At 35.0% G+C, this 21,385-nt stretch overlaps 1 protein-coding gene across 1 annotated transcript in view; it reads left to right on the top strand.

The window, feature by feature from the left end:
• The window catches only part of LOC128656482 (dystonin-like), a 958,955-nt gene that overhangs the window by 826,064 nt on the left and 111,506 nt on the right, over window positions 1–21,385 (top strand). The window contains 6 exon segments of the mRNA XM_053710402.1: window positions 965–1,135; window positions 3,014–3,180; window positions 8,318–8,477; window positions 10,749–11,075; window positions 11,673–11,757; window positions 14,351–14,592. Of these exon segments, the coding sequence (XP_053566377.1) occupies window positions 965–1,135; window positions 3,014–3,180; window positions 8,318–8,477; window positions 10,749–11,075; window positions 11,673–11,757; window positions 14,351–14,592 (1,152 nt within the window).

The raw sequence follows: 21,385 nt of genomic DNA, 5'->3' as shown, positions 1-21,385 counted from the left end.
ACTTAATATTCATAAATAAACCGAAAAATGCAATTTCTCATACATTTTATACTCTGCAGCTGGTATAACAAGTTATTGAAAATACATTCATATAAAAACAATTTTGCAGTGTACTGTCCCTTTAAAGGAGGCCTTTTGTGGTATACATATGTGGAGAAACTGTCTTGTTGATATGGCATGATTAAGGGAGCAATCCTGAAACGTTGCCTCTGTATGTATTTTATCTAATACATTTTTTAAATATATTTTGGTGCTGCTACATCTTTAATTGTTTTGGATCTTGGTGGGGAATTTTGATAGTGACTCCATGTAGTGTGCACATACACTGGTGCTGGACTGTTGAAGGGACATTCCAGCCAAAATTGGAATCCACGTGGATGCATTTCAGCTTTGAATAGAAGATTTTTTGTAATATACATGTTTTAGCTAAATTGCTTCTAATAAAAGCTATAGCTGTTTCAAATGTATATTTAAATATGCACGGTGCACCAGCATTTTAAACACAACACTTGCTCAGACACCCTAAGGTGCTTGTACCACCTGGTAATGACTCAATTTATTAATTGCTGACATGATACCAGCCCCACTGGTGCTCTGCGCAGCTGCGGTATTTAAAATGCTGGTGCACAGAGAATATCTAGCTATGCAAGTGCAGAGAAAAATGCTAACACTAAAACAGGGATAACTTTTACTACAAGGATTTTTGCCATAACATATATATTGTAAATCGATTTCTATTCCAAGATGTAATTCATTTATGTACATTTAAATTTTGACCGGTATGTCGCTTTAATTTGCTTTGATACAACCTTAAAAAGCTATCATTTATTAAGATAAAATGATATATAGATTGTATTTAAGTGCTTATTTATGATGTTGTGGTGTGGGGTAGTCGTGAAGATTATGGTACTATATTTATGATTAATTACAAGGTCTTATAGGCTGGTCTTTTGTACACTTGCAGGTTGCACAGAGAGCAGTTCAGTTGCAGGAAGCGCTGCTCCATTGTGGAAGATTTCAGGACGCTCTGGAATCTATTCTGAGCTGGCTCGCGGACACTGAGGATCTTGTGGCAAATCAAAAACCTCCTTCTGCAGAGTTCAAAGTGGTTAAGGCACAGATTCAGGAACAAAGGGTATGTAATTTATTCTAACGATCCGATTTCATACTGAAATACTCATAATATTATTTATCATTCATCTTGGCTATTTTTTCTTTTCAAAGTAATTTCACAATTTATAGATACTGTTCCTGTACTGCTTATTCCATTTTTAAAAGCAGAAGGAATATGCAAAGTTTTTACATGCACACGTTTTGAGGCAGCAGCTCCTACTGAAATAAAGATCACAGTGTGTACTGTACTTATTTTTATAGGGGGCGGTAAATTGACGTCCATTTTGAAAATTGTCAGAAAAAAAATTAGTGCTCATTTAAAATTCAAACAATGTTAACACATTACTTTTTTGTTATGCACTTGTTGATTATGCAATTGTACTGTATTATGGCGATATTATGTAAGAAGTTTCATTAGTAGTGTGAGGTCACTCAAAGAACTTTAGAAAGGTAAATATTACCTTTATAGTTATTTATCTAGCTATACAGGGTTCAATTTGTGAAGTGTGTATGTGTATATATATATATATATATATATATATATATATACAGTATCTCACAAAAGTGAGTGCACCCCTCACATTTTTGTAAATATTTTATTATATCTTTTCATGTGACAACACTGAAGAAATTACCCTTTGCTACAATGTAACGTAGTGAGTGTACAGCCTGTATAACAGTGTAAATTTGCTGTCCCCTCAAAATAACTCAGCACGCAGCCATTAATGTCTAAACCGTTGGCATCAAAAGTGAGTACACCCCTAAGTGGAAATGTCCAAATTGTGCGCAATTAGTCATTATTCCCTCCCCGGTGTCATGTGACTCGTTAGTGTTACAAGGTCTCAGGTGTTAATGGGGAACAGGTGTGTTAAATTTGGTGTTATCGCTCTCACACTCTCTCATACTGGTCACTGGAAGTTCAACATGGCACCTCATAGCAAAGAACTCTCTGAGGATCTTAAAAAAATAATTGTTGCTCTACATAAAGATGGCCTGGCTATAAGAAGATTGCCAAGACCCTGAAACTGAGCTGCAGCACGGTGGGCAAGACAATACAGCGGTTTCACAGAACAGGTTCCACTCAGAACAGGCCTCGCCATGGTCGACAAAAGAAGTTGAGTGCACATGCTCAGCGTCATATCCACAGGTTGTTTTTGGACGTATGAGTGCTGCCAGTATTGCTGCAGAGGTTGAAGGGGTGGGGAGTCAGCCTGTCAGTGCTCAGACCATACGCTGCACACTGTATCAAATTGGTCTGCATGGCTGTCGTCCCAGAAGGAAGCCTCTTCTGAAAATGATGCACAAGAAAGCCCACAAACAGTTTGCTGAAGACAAGCAGGCTAAGGACATGCATTACTGGAAACATGTACTGTGATCCGATGAGACCAAGATAAACTTATTTGGTTCAGATGGTGTCAAGCAGGTGTGGCGGCAACCAGGTAAAGAGTACAAAGACAAGTATGTCTTGCCTACAGTCAAGCATGGTGGTGGACTGGCCAAGCATGTCTCCAGACCTAAACACTATTTAGCATCTGTGGGGCATCCTCAAACGGAAGGTGAAGGAGCGCAAGGTATCTAACATCCACCAGCTCCATGATGTCATCATGGAGGAGCAGAAGAGAACTTCAGTTGCAACCTGTGAAGCTCTGGTGAACTCCATGCCTAAGAGGGTTATGGCAGAGCTGGAAAATAATGGTGACCACACAAAATATTGACACTTTGGGCCCAATTTGGACATTTCCATAGTATATATAGTATATATAGTATATTTCTGAACACAAACAACCCCAAAAAATGTTTCTCCATGCTGGCAAGTGTTTTGATCAGGCCCTAGGTTATGTTTTACCATCTTAGTAAAAATTTCATCTTTCACAATATTTTCCTAAATGTCATGTTCCAGTTACTCCAGAGGATACTCGATGACCGCAAACCAACTATTGATGTTATAAAGCGAGAAGGAGAAAAACTTGTTGGCTCAGCTGAGCTGGCAGATAAAGAGAAGCTCTTGAAGCAACTGAGTACACTGGAATGTAGATGGGATGAATTGCTGAAGAAAGCTCAGATAAGGTATTAACTTTGTGCTTATCTATATAATTATCATTGGAAATGTAATTAATATTGTAAGAATAATATACTTTGGTACAGGGCTCAACAAACCCAGGTGCCAGGCAACCCCTTAACACTGTTAGGACTTTCCATGCCATCCTAACATAGCTGGGCTTTAAAGCGCTTTCAGAACGGGAACTCGGACTGTGGAGTGTGCCTAGCATTGTAGGCAGTCCCCATGATCCAATCCCACCCATTAAATCACTTGATCGCACATACGATCACGTGATTTTATTTTTAAAGCATGTTTACATTGGAACTTTGTTTCGATATAAAAAAACGTAATCTTGGCATAAATTGGTTAAAATTAGGAAGTTAGAAATAATGAATTCCCCTAATTTCTAGTCCTCCCCAAGGGTAACTGTAAATTGAACAACAAATTTAGATAATACACAAGGATGGTGCTGATAGCTATAGGGAAAATATCAGTTATCTACATAAGTTCACAAAAACTCTATTTAAGTAAATATGTATATAATTTATTACTAAAATATAATTCAATAAATCCAATAATCCTAAAAATTCTAAAAATCAAGAAAGTCTATCTTTCAGATAATTATAAAATGTACATTTTTAAAATTGGTCAATTTTCCTATATGATGATTATAATCATCATAACCAATGTGCAAATAATAAAGGAAAGGATCATGGAGTCCACCCGATATGGATAGTCCTTGTAAATGTTATTTGTATCTAAGACCACCTTTTCAACACTATCAGTATCGTATGCACAGTACTTGTAAACATGAAGACTGTCAACGTTGTAAAAAAACTTTCAAACAGCTTGGAGCAACTGAGTCCTATCACACACTTGCCTTCTTGCTTACCCTCTAAGCGGTAATAATTAGAGCAGCCTCACGGTCCTCTCATAAACTTACCCTTCTGCTTCCACTTCTGAGCAATAAGACTGACTGTTAACACAGCTAAGTACTCACTGTTGATAGCAGCGTTCTCCTTGGCGTCTTTGTGTGAGGCTTTCTAGACTAGATTAGAGGACTTGCTCTGTCAGATGACTTGTATCTTGCTCAGTATACTTTTAGTGTTGATGCGCTTGCAAGTTCAATTCACTCAAAACAGCACTGTGAGTGCACAGAACTCATGAATGCACCATTGTTCAACTTCAAGAACTTTTTATTAACTGAAGATAACACACCAATTTCACTGTTATACCTCATGCTTGTCCCTAGTGTTAGAATATATGAACTGCAACAAATATAAACAGCAACAACTGGAACAAACCATTATGACATATTCATTACAGGTATACTCATACCAGTTAAAAACCAGTCCCTCTAATACCTCCTGCAAATGCTTTTTACCAATGATATTAAGGGGGGTTAATGTCACTTTATTTATCCTGCGATTCTGAACACAGCTTAATATAACATGGTGGACATTAGGGGTCAAGTGGCTTGGAGTGTGTGAACATATATGTAGCCCTTACATAATTATATATATATATATATATATATATATATATATATATATATATATATATATATATAATTTATGGACTGGCTCCTATATTTTGAACAATTTTGTTGAGCCCTGTTAGTAGATTCTAGTAGTTGTAATAAATCAGCAGCATAGTAGTTAAAAGAAAAATGAAGAGGGGGCAAAATAAATAATGAAAGTATATTTGAAAGTTATTTCAATATCCACAATTAACATTTTATATAAAAATCTCAAGGTGTTTACTGCCCCCTTTAATGGAGTGATGTATGCCTTATTTTACAGGCTCAGACAGATGTACATGATTGTAAACATCTTACATATTTTGTGCCCTTATATTTTGACCTCCATCAGAAATCACTTCCTGTTTAAAATAAACGTTTGGTTTAAGATCAATATGCAGATTAATGCTTGAACATCCAGATATGTTTATAGTAGCTGTACAGTACTATACTTTTTTATTGATACAGTACATTACTCTTAATAGACCCACAAACCTATACATATTCACAGTCTTACTAATAAATATTCATTGAATCAACACACTGAAGTTTATACTATGAGAGAATGAGAAAAAAATACACCAATAACTTCTCCCAGGTTCATGGATAAGTCACATTGGTGGACCCTCTCTCTTTTTTCATCAGAACATATGAAAGTACTGCTGAATAGTCAGACAGGTCCATGAAGAATGGTCAAAACAAGTGATGTCCCCCAGTTTGTATACTAAAGAACATCAATCAAAAATTGTTTCAGTGTAAATCATGTCATAACTCTTCTGAGAGCAATATAATGTTTTTGTACATTTTAATTTGCATTAGTGTTTAAGTTAAACAGTGCAAGATAAGAATCTTATATGAAAAACAAACTATAGGATAAAATTACAGATTAAATTAATCTGCTGTAGATTAGCTTTTAGTTTGGCTATAAGTAATCTGCATTTGGTTTGAAATAGCAGATATTGAAATATTGGTGTTTGCCTTTCCTATGACTTGTCATGCAACATTTTTAGATTAGAATCTATTAATATGCTGATATAGTAGAAGCAAAAATAGCTTAGGTGGGTTTGTATGGGTGGAGCAAGTGAAAAAATCAGGGCAACAGTGCTTAAAATGCTTTCTCTAGTGTAATAATACACTGAATCTACCCAAATTGTTTATTTAAATGTGTAATTACATTTTGTGGTTCTGGTCTTTGTCTTTGTGCTGATGATGTCATGAAATTTCCTCAATGTAATTACAACATAACTGTGTTTTTCATGTTTGAAAAGGAAGTCATAGCATTTAGTTTAGTTAGATAAAGCCTGATTGAAGAATGTTTGCATGTTATGATCTTATCAGATCATAAGCAAAGTAACATGTTTCCGACCCTGCTGGGTTTAAAGAAAACAATGCAAACTATTTCAAGCAAGTCCATAATTCTAAGCCCATGATCATCACGGTAATTACAAAACATAATGACTCTGAAAGGTTATTGTTGTAGGAAAAATAGATTAGATCGCAAGAATTGGGAGTTCTTTAACAGTGTAAATAGCTTTTGGATGGGCCGTGACATTGAGTTTAAAGATGTGTGTTTTATTATTTAAAAGCTTGGCAGAGTTAAGCAATAAAACAGATATTATCTTCCATATAATTATGTGTTGCAACCATTTTTGCTTAGAACCGTATTTATTACAATAGTTTATTGCGTGAATGGATGTTTTTTTTATCATTTACAATTGCAAAGTCAAATAAAACCAGTATTTCTTACTATTTATTAATCCCTTAAAGAAACAGAATAAACCAATTTTTATATAACTGTATGTAATATACACTACTATAAAGCAGAATATGCACAGATACTGATCTAAAAATCCAGTATAAAACAAAACCTTTTAAATACTTACTTAGAAACTCTCAGTTTAGCTCTGTTGATGAGGTTAACCTGGGAAACCCACTGAAAGGGGCTGGGTAAACAAAAAGAGAAGACACCCCCCCCCTCCCCTGCATACAGATAACATAAACAGAAGCCTGCAGGAGTCGGTAAACACTTGTATACATCTGACATTGTGGGGCTTGGTTAGGAGTCTGAAAATCAGCACAATGAAATGTTTAATTACGTATAGTTAAAAAAAAAATTTTTTAATTACTTATTTTGCCTCATTTTCCTGTAATTTAACTGTGAAAATTTGTTTTCTAAATTCCAATGAGTTTATATAAAGTAATGGGGGGCCGCCATGTTTAAACTTACATTTTTTGTTATCTATCCTTCCTGCTGAGGACAATTAGGAACAGATATAAAATAGGCACCAACATAGACTATCTAGGGATATCTATCTAAACGGGTGTCCACACAGCCCATTACTTTATAGAAACTAAAGTACTTTATAAAAACTAAACTTTTACACTAATATTTTCAATATTTAAACAACCAATATAATTGTAAAATACACCTACATATTATTTGAAGGCTAATATTTGCTGCTACAGCATTATGTCTAGGTTGTAAAAGGGACAGGAAAATAAAAATGTAACTTTCACGATTCAGATAACAACATAAAAAAAAAAAAAAAGCAACAGCAATTTACGTCTATCAAATTTACATCTTCCTCTTGGCCGCAAATTGGTCCTTTTTTTAAGAGGGCATACTGAAGTAGTCTCAGGATCATGCATGTGTTTTGAACACTATTTTACATCAGTTTGTGTAATAGTGTTATACAAGCAACCTATAAAAGGAACCTGCATCAGGCAGAGCCATATTCACTTTACTGCTATTTAAACAGTGTTCTTTTTTAGACAGTGCATTGTGATTGTTAAGAGCAGTGCACACAATTATGTTCATTTTCCTCTTAAGTGGCCACACCAAAGTATATAAAACAAAAGTACACTAGAGCGTTTTCACAAGATGTATCCCTGGACAGCTCTTGATTTGTAAAACCTTTCAAACTATTGTAAAATATGTATTGTAGTATCAACCCCATATTGCTATGTGTTTAATCTGTGCAACACATAGGTAGAGTTAATTGCAACAGGGCATAGCTGGGGATTGGCAGGTTGTGTGACTTTTAGTCCTGATTGGCTCGCTGGCAGTGTTCCCTCTAAGGCCACATTTTCTGAGCAGCCCAGCAGTGAAACAGTTAATAAGGGAACCATACCTTGTAGTCTGCATTGTGTAGTGTTTGCTAACTGCAGGGTGTAGTTCCCTATTTAACTGTTTCATTGCTGGGGCACACAAAATGTGGCCTTAGAAGAAACACTGCTCACTGGTCGTATTCTGTATGGTAGCTGCAGTCCTTACAGCTCTTGTGCAAGGCTTTACCTATATGCTAAAACTCTTTGCTGTGGTTAAACACATAGAAGTGGATCACAATCTTTCAGATTATTTATCTAATGCTTTTTCTACAAAATGAACCATTAAAGTCTATGGTACGATAAGCTTTTCTAAAGGATTGTGATCAACTCCATAGTAAGCTAATATCATTAATGCACAAATGACACCCTGACAAACTATAGCATGTGAGTTATGCGATTCACTGTCCCTTCAGTTAATCTCTATTGCCAAAACCCACCAAATACAACTTTACGTGATACTGTTTTTTTAGGCATATTCATTTTTTTTGCAAATTCTATGCAGCTAATTTATACATTGTTTGTTTTGGCATTTTTAGGAATCGTCAATTGGATGGTATATTGGTTGTAGCTGAACAGTTTCATGATGTGTTGGAGCCATTGTGCGAGTGGCTCACCACTGCTGAGAAAAAACTTGCTAATTCTGAGCCCATTGGAACACAGACATCTAAACTTCTGCAACAGATCTCTCAACAAAAAGTAAGGATTGTTGACACCATATTAGTGTATTGTAATACTGAGCCTAATATTATTGCATATAGCATATTTTTTTAGCTTAAAGGGACAAGAAACCCACACATTTTATTTCATGGTTCAAATAGAGCATGCAACGTTAAACAACTTTCTAATTAACTTTTATTATCAAATGTTCTTTGTTCTCTTGGTTTCTTTGGTTGAAAAACAGGGACATAAGCATAAAAAAGGTTTGCTCATGTCTAGAGCACTATATGGCAGCAGTTTTGCAACAATGTTACCCATTTGCAAGAGCACTTGACGGAAGCGCTATTTCATGCCATTTAGTACTTCAGACATCTACCTAGGTATTTCTTTCAACAAAGAATACCATGGGAACAAAGCAAATTTAATAATAGAAGTATATTGGAAACCTTTTTTTAAATTGTATGCTCTGTCTGAATAACAAAATGATTTTTTTGGGTTTCATATCCCTTTTAACAAGATAAAGAACTAGTGTTTATTTTACTTTAAAGATATAAATTATTTATACTTGTGAGCAAAACTAACTTGTTGAGTAAATGTCTTTTAAGGCTTCTTCATAAAGTGGCAAAACTAGACTTACATTTCAATTCCATAATTATAATATTAAAATTTTAAACCGCTATATCTTGTATTATATAAACGTCATTAGCTGTGGGGAATAAATGTCAAATTTGTAGCCTACTAATCAATGGCTCAGATTCAATAAATGCTGTCTGTACTTTTAGAATATATTTTTTATTTATTTATTTTTTATGAAATTTTGTTTCAGACTTGTAACTGGACTTCTTAAATAATTAAAAAAGAGATTTGGTGATCCCCTATTTAAAGAAACCATAGCAATGAAAGGGCTTTGTTTCTTGTAATACCCTTCTATTGGAAGCAAGCAAACTAGAGAATCCAAGAAGCTCTTATTTGCCATAAATTAATGATTTTATTGTACGTCTCCACTGTTTAGAGCAAGCATACTTTAGCCATAAACATGCAAAACACCGTCCCTTTTACAGGACAGATTGTTAAATTAGCCCTTTTTACACCCACCCAGCTCTGGATATTTTACAATACAATACACAAAAGTTATGCCCACTCTTGTATTTTGTGTAAAAATTGTTCTTTGTCCCACGCTCCCTTGAGAATCCAAAAGACATCATCTGTAACCTAGATTTTGAAAATGCTGCAAACTGCATAAACCAGCGTTTTTTATTTGCAGCATTTGCAGGTTACAGAATTTACTTTTTGGCCTCTCTTGGGAGTTTGAGACAAGCAAAATTTTACACAAAGGCAAGAGCTGATTTATGTCTTTTTAAAAGCATAGCACAAAATCTTACCCTGCTCCCTTTATTTCTGTCTTGCAATTACAGTTTGTTCAGTAAAGCCCATGTATTTAATTCTTAGTTTTACAAAATGTGCCCCCTTTTACAGCAAAGCCCACCAATTCTTCAAATGTACTATGCACCCCACCCAAGACCTGTCCATGTTGTATTCTGTATCCCAAGTAACACCTCATTAACACGCAACTGGCCCATCCCTTTAAATGTAAACTCCAACCTCTTAACCACACGTCCAAGCCTCGGAATTTGGGAATGGTGGGAAATCTGCATAATGATTGAACAAGCAGTATTACTGGAGACCTGCTGAATTGTTCCACAGTGATACAGCCTACAGTAATGGCCCCAGACATCCAGATCACTTTGTGTTTAAGCAAAGAAATCAGTTTGGAAATTCTGTAAGGAAGTCCTAACAAACATATCTGTTTTATAGAACAGTTTGCCACTTCATGAATAGGCATCTTTTGTGTATTATTCGACTGTAGCTGTAATGATTGTGCTTAAAATATGCAGTGTGCTCCAAGACCTGAATGTTAACAAACTCCTATTTAACCTGTGTATGTAATTTCTTGTAAACCAATTGGAGCTTCTTAAACTTTTTCCTTGTTTGTGTGTTGTACATAAATGCTGTAATTAACTCTCGTCTGCCACTCATCACTTTCTTGCTTACTCTCTCTTTACTAAACCACATCAGAGGTATTATAACCAAACCTAAGCTCTTTCTAGTTATTTTGACATGAGAAAATGGGACTTTCAGTTCTTCCTTCCCGCTGCTGCTGCTGCTGTGATTAAACAAACAAGCTGTCTGACAGATACACGCTTTACGCACTTTCAGTTTATTTTATTTCTTTTTTGTTAATTTACCATTTCTTTGATTTGGCCATCCTTTTTTTTTTTGTGTGTTTTACATTTTCACTCCCTCACTCAGGCCTTACAAGAAGACATCACAGCACATAATAAAAAGTTACACCAATCTCTGAGCATTGGCCAGTCTTTAAAAGCTTTAAGCTCCAAAGAAGATAAGGAAATGGTTCAGGAAAAAGTAGACAATTGCCAGACACGGTACATGGAGATCCAAGAAAAAAGTAGTAGGAGATGTGACCTTCTGCAGCAGGCTCACTGCAATGCTCAGATATTTGGGGATGATGAAGTTGAACTGATGAACTGGTTGAATGAAGCCCATGACAAGCTGAGCAAACTCTCAGTGCAAGATTACAGCACTGATGTGCTTACAAGACAACACACTGAGCTGCTGGTATCTTACATCTGTTTTTTTTTATTATTCCTTGTTTTTCTTTCAGTTGCCTTTGTTTTCCTTTTCATGCTTTTATCATTATTTATTTCTACACATTTTTTGTTTACATCAGTCAGGACTGAATCAGTGGCTTTGCTTAAAAAAAAAGAAAGAAAGTAAGCCAAGGGTTTAAACATACAAAATATATTTTACTTATACAACTGTGATCAGTAACATGTTTTTTATATGATGTCCCATGAAACGCACCAATACGGAACGGTTATGCCAAGACTCAAATTAGATTCTGATCTACTGTGTGACAATTCCATATGTATCACAAAAGATCATTCACAATTGATGTAACCCCTTGGTTGCTAGAGAGGGCTGTAAGGCTTTGCATAATAATACCTTGCAGCCCTCTCTGACACCTTTGTAGTTTTATGCACCATGAGTATTTCTCATTATGGGTATGGCCCGTTTGCCATTCTGTAAGACCTAGAATTATCTAGTTCAGTATATAGAGCTGGCATAGCAGTAATTGTGCTGAGGTCAAGTAACACCTGGTGGGAGTGCCACGGTTTTGTATAATTACTGAATTGCTTCATTGCTTGTTTATAGCTTCTTCAGGAAGATGTTGTGCTTAGAAAACAAAATGTGGACCAGGCCATACAAAATGGGATGGAGCTACTTAAGCAAACAACTGGTGAGTGCCATTTATTTAACAGCTGTTTTCTTTTTCTAGCACTAGAGAAGGACAGAGTAATAACATCTCAATATCTATGTGACTATTCCTCCTGTAGATATAGGGGCAGTAAGGCAAAATAAAATATTTGTGATTCAGAAAGACCAGGCACATTTAAACTTTCCAATCTACTTTGGTTATCAGATTTGCTTCATTTTCTTGCTATCCTTTTTTAAGAGTACACATAGGAGCTACAGAATGTGCACGTGCATTTTTTGCAACGTTATACAATGATGCAAACACTACTGTCCCTGAATCATGATGTTTTAACTTTTACTTTACTGTCTTTTTAAAAAGTTCAATATGACAGAAAAACGAATGTAGAGAGTAGAGGCACAGCAATCCTGAAGTAATTTGTGCCGAGATCTGCAAAGCTACAATAGCTTGATGAGTACAAAATGAGACATCTGCTTAGCAAATCAAAATATTTTGCAATCAAAAAGATTACTTTGTTTGCCTAGAGAAAGTTATCACATTAATTTAAGTTATTGTTCACAGTAAGATATATATATACATATGTGTGTGTGTGTATACAGCACATTCAGCTATATACAGTATGTGTGTGTATACAGCACAGTCATATAAATATACAGTATGTGTGTGTATACAGCACAGGCATATATATATATACAGTATGTGTGTGTATACAGCACAGGCATATATATATACAGTATGTGTGTGTATACAGCACAGTCATATAAATATACAGTATGTGTGTGTATACAGCACAGGCATATATATATACAGTATGTGTGTATATATATATATATATATGTATACAGCACACACAAAATGTGAGAAGAAAAAAAAGTTTTAAATTCACTTTTTTTTTGGGAGGGGGGGGGGGGGGGCTGCTTGGATTCTTGCACCTGGGCCCTGTGATTTCTAGTTACGCCTCTGATTGTTCATTTTGTAATTTATAAAGTTGTATTAGTCAAATAGAATAACACTTAATGGTGAAATTAATAATGTTCCATTGCAAATGTTAAAAACGAATACTACATGTTACAAAGAGAGCCTGATTGGTGTTCATGTAATATCACCTCTTCCTATTGGCTAACCAGACTGTTTGGCATTTTCCTAGGCATGAGTTTACCTGTATGCTTTGTGGGGTTAAACACAGGTGTCTATGTCCAGTAATGCAAAAAATACATACTCTAACAAAATAAAACGTGATTTTATACTTTAGACCATCCCTTGTATTAAGTGTATGTAGTCTAATTTCGCTCCTTGTATAAGCAATTAAAAATGCAAACTCAAACAATGACTTTTTAGTAACAGTTTCCATAAAGGAACATAAAGTTGTATATTGAATATATACATATTTCTTTATAAACTTTGGCATACTACAATGTTACTATTGAATATAATATATTTAATAGTAACATCATTTATGTAGTATACCAAAGTTTATATAGAAATATGTATATTTTCAATATACAACTTTCTGTTACTTTATGAAAACTGTTACTAAAAAGTCATTGTTTTTCATTCCCCCACTGACCAGGGGCGAGTGAAAGATAGCGAGTCAATGTTCAATCAACATTTACCCACTATCTGAAGTCTGTCAGCGTGTCATAAGTAGCATAGTTGGCATACTGTATATGAAAAATGTACAATCCTGTTGCAGCACTGACAATCACATTTTTGGCTATGTGCTAAAAATATCCTTTGAAGGGATATTATATATATATAAAAAGGATAAGTTAGTCCTCAAGAGCTGTATGGACCCCATTAGTGCTTAGACTGATACTTTTGAGAGGGTTAACGGGCAGTGAGAGAGCTTGAAGAGGAAAAGTGAGAGTAAAGAAGATGATAGAGTTAAGAAAGAGAGAGTGAAAGAGAAAAAAAGAAAAAGTGGAGATATGAGAGGGGAAAGAAAGAGTGTAAAGAGAAGATATGGCCTGAGAGAGAAGGAGAGGGTAAAGGAGAGACTGAAGAGAGGAGGGAGTCGAGAAAGAGAGTTAAGAGTAAAAAGGAGAAGATTATAATTATTTAAAAAAAATCTCCAGGTCTGCTATAACCGTTCATGACTGTTAGCACTCTCTTTCTGCACTCTCTCAGTTCAAAAACGTCCTTTATCCATTCAGCTGTTGTTTTCTCCAGATCCTCTAGTTGATGTTGCTAACTATTATGCACTCATTTATTTTTTATTACTGTATGTAGCATTACTTAATTTGTTATGGTATAAAATATAAAAAATACTGCACTGTAAGGTGTTTCACAACGACTAAACATATGCAAGGGGGCTAGCTGGTGTGGTGGGAGCAGGTAGTGGGTGGGATAAGAAGTGGGGAATAACGTTTTGGCCTGACTAGTTTAGGATTTGAAATTTTGAGCTCTGTAATATATTATAAATATATTTATTAGAATAAAATATATACAGTATGTCTGTGTGTCACAGCTGTTAAAAAAATTGTTCAAATATTATAAATAGAAATATATTAATATTAGAGACCGCTAAATTTGTGTGGTATGTGCATTGTTTGTTATATTGATATACAAATACCATACCTAGGCCCCTGCTTTTACCCTTTTTTCTTATAAACTATAGGGGACGAAGTTGTGGTCATTCAAGAGAAATTGGACAGCATCAAATCACGCTATTCAGACATCACAAACTTAAGTTCAAAAGTATCCAAAGTCTTGGAACAGGCTCTGTGTTTGGCAACACGGTTCCAATCAACACACGAGGAGCTGGGCAAGTGGTTGGACAAGGTGGAGGTAGAACTGAAGGAGTATGAATCTCAGCAGCATAAAGCTGACGGATTAAGCAATGTACAGGAGAGGAAGAAGGTATGATTCATATGAAATGCTTTTAAACCTTATAAGGTATCCAGCAGTAGCCGAACAGCTCTCATGACACTGTAAGTCTGATTCCTTAATATGAGGATATGTAGGAACATAAATAGTTTAAAAGTGTTCTGGTAGATCATGGTCTAAATTTGAGGCTGTGTTTACAACAATGGAAGTTACATTTATTATGAGTACTTGTGCGTAATCTCTAGCTCTTATAACGGTAACTTGAATGTATACATTCTGGAATTTATTCAAATAATGTCAAACAAAAGATGTTCTTAAGTAAGTTTCAAAAGTTAATAAAGGTCAGCAAAATCCTCACAGGCGTAATTATCAGTAACATAATAATAAACATTAGATGGATACTGCTCTTTTCCCCAAATAACATACATTTCTATTAATTGGAAATGACAGTTGGTACATTTTTGCACTCACTTTCTTTACAAATTTCATTGCTATATTTATGTAGGGGAAATAGTCTGAATTCCATTTTTTTGTAGATTTGACAATTGTTGGCTTAACAAACCAGTTTTACCATTCCTGCCCATATTTAGGAAAGAATAGGTGAAAATTAATATATGGGGATTGTAATGCAACACTAAAATACTTTAATCTGTTAGAGCATGATGTTTACACTAATATCACTTGTTAAACGTGTTTATCCCCCTATTGGGGGTCCCAGCACATTGCACACTTGTAGCTGACAGTGGCCTGCTCTGGGACTACAATCAATAGTCTCCAGGGTGGATATTAAAGGGACACTGTACTATAAAATTTGTTTCCCTTTAATATGTTCTAAAATGACTTGTTATACATATTTAGGAAATTGTTTCTTTGTGTTTATTTTTCTTTTTTGCTCATTAACGCCATCACCTACTGTTCTCATGGATATGCCCACGTGTATGGGCTGATCCTACATGTAAAACAGACCTGCTCATGTTATCTCTGTCTAAACACAAAGCCTAATTGTTAGGTATTGAAGTGCTAATTATGGATGGGGAATTCAATGAGCATAACCAACTATTTCAGATGCAAAAATCTCTAACCTGCTCCCCACTGGGAAATTAATTAGTGACATTGTCTCCTGTTTACATAGCTTTTTTACAGAAAATAAGTTACTCATATTTACTGGTAGGTAATGATTTCTAATGTTAAAAAGCAGCTGCTTCAAAAAACAAAATAAATGTAAAGGAGCTGTTTGCAAACAATTAAATACACTCCAGAAGTGGATCATTGCTAACACATTAAAGGGGTGAAACGATCCCTTTAAGTGATGTGCTTAACTCATTTGTTTTAATTTTAGTTCTTCTGCATTCGTATATCTCTTTACAGGGACAGTACAGTCAAAATTAACCTTAAATGGATTAGATAGATCATGAAACTGTTAACAACGTTCCATTATTAATTATGCTTAGTTCTCTTGGTATCATTTGTTAAAGAGTAATCCTAGGTAATCCTATGTGAGTAGCAGTCTTTGCAACAGTTTTTATAGTAACATTATACATTGTTGCAAATACTGTTGCCAAAGACTACTAAGGACACATGCACGCTCCTCAGCTTCTATCAGGTTTACACTTCAACAAAGCATACCAAGAGAATAAAGTACATTTGATGATAAAAATAAATTGGAAAGTTGTTTAAATTTGCCTGGTCTTTCTGAATCATAAATGTTTAATTGTAACTTTACTGTCCCTTTAAGGTCTAGCTAAGATGCAGCATTAATTGCTTTTAAAAAGCCATTATCATCTTATGCAAACGTATAAACTGGGCTGTCAAAATACCTTAATAAGCATTAGCAGCTATAGTTACATTCTGGGCTTTAGATTTAATTGGAGATTACAATCATTTAAACTCTTGATCATTTGATCTGTCTCTCTTCCTGCACTGCACAATCTAAAGGCAGCGCTGCTGTTGTTCTGGAGCCATTTCATTCTCTGCATCTGTCATTTCTCATTCATTAGTTATCATGAACAAAGCTAACATGTCCCAGGCTTACTCACAATTAGATGAACCAGATCTACCAGATAAATGGCTCTACGTTGCACAATGTGTTTATGGGGGCATTAAAGGGACATTAAACTCAATAATATACCCCATAAATATTTAATAACTCATTATAAAGAAACAACACAATGTTTAATTTACCTATATTTCCTGTACCATAACAAGTGTGCTCTTTTAATGTGCATATTGCGTACTTAGAGGGACAGTAAACACCTTGAAGTTAAAATATTTTTGTACTTTCTCCCAATAAACTTACATGCAAGTTGAGTGTAAAAATATTCTGAGCTTTGAGTTGAGTGTAAAAATATTCAGTGTTTGCTACAGTTTTTTTTTAATTGCCAAACTAGGGTCACTGTATTGCAGTATCTTAAATAATAAAGTCTACTGAGGATTATTAGGGACAGATATGTATCAGGCTTGTGAAGTCTGCTATGTGCACTTCCAATGCTCAGAATTGGAAAACTTTTATTTTTCAGCGCTAAGTTATGGGAAACATACTCAAGAGTTTTCTAGGAGTATATTTATCGACTCATCTGAAATGACAAAATCCTGCTAATTTTGCTGAGAAAATTACTTTAAATGCATATAATATGCAATGCAATCACTTTATTTCCCTTTAGGGAGTATGAAACCCAAACAATTATTTTGTCATTTAGAAAGAGCATAGTATTTTAAAAGAGTTTCTAATTTACTTCTATTATCAAATTTGCTTTGTTCCCATTGTATTCTTTGTTGAAGAAGATACCTAGGTAGGTGTCTGGAGCACTATATGGCTGGAAATAGTGCAGTCATCTAATGTTCTTGCAAATATATTAGGGTATATCAAGGATTTAGGGCTTTAAGCCCAGTGTAGAATTATACACTAATAATATCAAAAGGAGAGAATTTAAAAATGAACACTTTATTAAAAAAAAAGGACAACAACAGCATTAATCTATTGTTGGGTAAAAGGAAGGGGAATGTCACATCCAATCATTCTATTGAATGTGAACCCAACACTAATTTAAAAACAAGACAAAGAAGGGGCCAGGTGGCTAATGGGGAGCGTGTAGATGTTAAGGTGTATTTAATATAGGGTTAACTTTGCTTGACAAGCATTCAATACAGGCGTTCCTATGTGCTCAAAGGCGTCCTCCTGCCTGCAAACTTTGTGGGGGTTACCCAATCAGCCAATTCCTGGCTAAAGACCCTATATAAGTATCAACGACACATATTGCACACACACACACCAATCACAGTTCCAACCGTTGTCAAAATATCTATTCTGGTAAAGATATTAAGTATTGGTATTATCACTGTGTGTATTGCACCAAACAATAATCACACACGCTGCCCCATTAGCCCCGCCAACCGACGTGTTTCGTCACTAACAAACTTGACTTTGTCAGGGTATCCTAATATGTTTGTTAGTGACAAAACGCGTCGGTGGGTGGGCTAATGGGTGTAATTATATACTAATATAGGGTCTTTAGCCAGGAATCGGCTGACTGGGTAACCCCCACAAAGTTTACAGGCAGGAGGACGCCTTTGAGCGCATAGGAACGCCTGTATTGAATATTTGATAAACTATGTTAACCCTATAATTTATTAATACACATTGATAAGACCAACACCCAATATCTTTATTAGAAACTAAGTTGCTAAGTTCTTAACAGATAGTTTAAACTGCGGTTGATGTGATATTCATATGAAACTATGATAACAGCCTAATCAGCAGTGTTTTTTAACTAATGATAATGTCTGTTGGTATAATAGATACAGTGATCTAGCCTAATATCACTATTAAAAGAACTGCAGCTAGTTTCTGTTACAATAGGACATAATTATGGTCCGTAACTATAATGATATATAGCGAATGAGTATACTGTGTGTGTGTAAGATGTGTTGTTGACACTTATTTAGGGTTTCTAGACAGAAATCAGCTGACTGGGTAACTCCCACAAAGTTTGCAGGCAGGAGGATGCCTTTGAGCGCATAGGAAGTAATAATAGAAGTAAATTAGAAAGTTGTTTAAAATTGTGTTCTGAATCTGAATCATGAAAGAAAATCTTTGTGTTTCATGTCCCTTTAATTCATGAAGACTTATTAAAGGGACAGTTTACTCCTCTTTAATTTGTTCCCAATGATCCACTTTACCTGCTGGAGTGCATTAAATTGTTTACAAGTATCTCCTTTACCCTTATATTGGCATTTGAAATAGTTTATTTAGCCTGTGGTAACTATTCTTAAAGGGACATTATACACTCATTTTTTCTTTGCATAAATGTTTTGTAGATTATCTATTTATATAGCCCATAAAGTTTTTTTTTTAAATAAATGTATAGTTTTGCTTATTTTTAAATATCATTGCTCTGATTTTCAGACTCCTAACCAAGCCCCAAAGTTTTATGTGAATACTGTCAGCTACCTTCTCCAGCTTGCTCCTGATTGTGTAAAGGGTCTTTTCATATGTAAAAGAAGGGGGAGGGGGGGGAGTTTTTTATTTGCCACTTGCAGTGGGCTTTCCAGCTACCTTTTTCAACAGAGCCAAACTGACAGCTTCTAAGTAAGTTTTTAAACAGTTTTATACTGGATTTTTATATCAGTATCTGTGCATCTTATTCTTTATAGTAGTGTCTATTACATGCAGTTATATGAAAATGAGTGTATACTGTCCCTTTAAAGTTTCTGGCCTTATGCCCAAACTATAGATTAACTGTGTAAACACTGCCAGCAGAAGAAATTACACTCCCAGTAAGGTATAGAAGAGATAAGGTAATAAAATGTTAATTTTCTATTGTTCTCTCAAAGTATTACTGATTGGTTTATGGACAGATATAAGATAAAGAAGCATGTATATTTACACAATGTGATAAAGTAATGAGATCTGATTATACCTATACGCTTAACCCATTTTATTAGGTTGTGGCTTCAAAACACAAATCCGCTATTTCATATACACAAATAAACCCTAAAAAGCTAATTCTTATACATGTTATACTCTGCTGTTGGTAAAAAAAAAGTAATTGGAAACACAGTAAGGAAAAACTATTTTACAATATACTGTTCCTTTAATTCACAATAATTTTAGAATCTGTCTGAGTTAAATCTAACTACTCAGTTATTTATTTTGAATCATATATTATGGAGAGATGATGAAATATTTGCTTATTGCTTAGTTTCTGAGTATCCAGTTTGCAAACCCTATACAAATTCTAAGAAAAGGTTTTATTTTATGTACGCAGTCACACATAATCAGAGCACATGATCAGCTTGTATAATATAATATTTATTGGGAAGTGGTTGCTCCTATTAACATTTTTTGCTAAGGAAAAAAGTGAAAAAAGATTACTGGGTTAGCTAAAGCAATGTTCTCAGTACAATTCTATATTTGTATCATCCAAAAAGGGTTTTCTTTTTCCAGGAATGTATGGTGTTTTCTTGGAAAACCTTGTTGCTCTAAATTACTGCTTAGTGCATAAAAATATAGAGCTTAATGTCTGATATTCTCTTGCCCACCCAGGTCTTCCAGGGCCGCAATGCTTTTGCTTGTTAACTACCCTTTAATTTCTCCTGCTTATTAGTAAACCTTAGTTTTACAGCCTTGTTAGTTTGTTCATAATTATTATTTTACTTCTATTTCTTTTATGCGTTATGGAGGGGGGATACAAGTAGGTGGTCATTTGAACATAAGTATTTGGAGGAAAGTATTTCATCAAATGTAATTTCTTTGACTGAAGATTAAGAAACATAAAATATTTATATTATGCTTTTATACATAAGGATTTAATATTTTATAGGTCAAATATTTGTCAAAATATTATATATATATATATATATATATATATATATGCTACAGTAATAATCCCTTCATGTTGTCTGCTTTTATTGTAACTCTTGGAATTAACATTTGTACAATTTAATTACAGTTTAACTCACTTTAGACTTGAAAAAATTATATTAAACAGACACTAGAGTCAAAATGACAAACTATAACTCAGGGTTCTTAACCGGGGTATCGAAACCAAATGATGCGGGTATAAGACTTCAGCTCTGAATAATAAAGCAAACATGTTGTTAAATCAGATTATTAATATCACTCGGCTAGATTTAGAGTTTTGCGGCCCAAGGGGTGCGTTAGCTACGCGTGTTTTTTTCCCCCCGCACCTTTTAAATACCGCTGGTATTTAGAGTTCTCTGAAGGGCTGCGTTAGGCTCCAAAAAGGGAGCGTAGAGCATAATTTACCGCCACTTCAACTCTAAATACCAGCGTTGCTTACGGTAGCGGCCAGCTTGAAAAACGTGCTCATGCACGATTTCCCCATAGGAAACAATGGGGCAGTTTGAGCTGAAAAAAAAACCTAACACCTGCAAAAAAGCAGCGTTCAGCTCCTAACGCAGCCCCATTGTTTCCTATGGGGAAACACTTCCTAAGTCTGCACCTAACACCCTAACATGAACCCCGAGTCTAAACACCCCTAACCTTACACTTATTAACCCCTAATCTGCCGCCCCCGCTATCGCTGACCCCTGCATTATATTATTAACCCCTAATCTGCCTCCCCCAACGTCGCCGCTACCTTACCTACACTTATTAAAGGGACAGTCAACACCAGAATTTTTGTTGTTTAAAAAGATAGATAATCCCTTTATTACCCATTCCCCAGTTTTTTGCAAAACCAACACTGTTATATTAATAAACTTTTTACTTCTGTGACAAACTTGTATCTAAGCATCTTCTGACCGCTCCTAATCACATGACTTTTAGTTATTTTGCATATAGTTGCATTTTAGCCAATTAGTGCAG

The sequence above is a fragment of the Bombina bombina genome, chromosome 4, assembly GCF_027579735.1.
Source record: "Bombina bombina isolate aBomBom1 chromosome 4, aBomBom1.pri, whole genome shotgun sequence".
Taxonomy (NCBI): Eukaryota; Metazoa; Chordata; class Amphibia; order Anura; family Bombinatoridae; genus Bombina; species Bombina bombina.
This window is presented reverse-complemented; position numbering and strand designations above follow the sequence as displayed.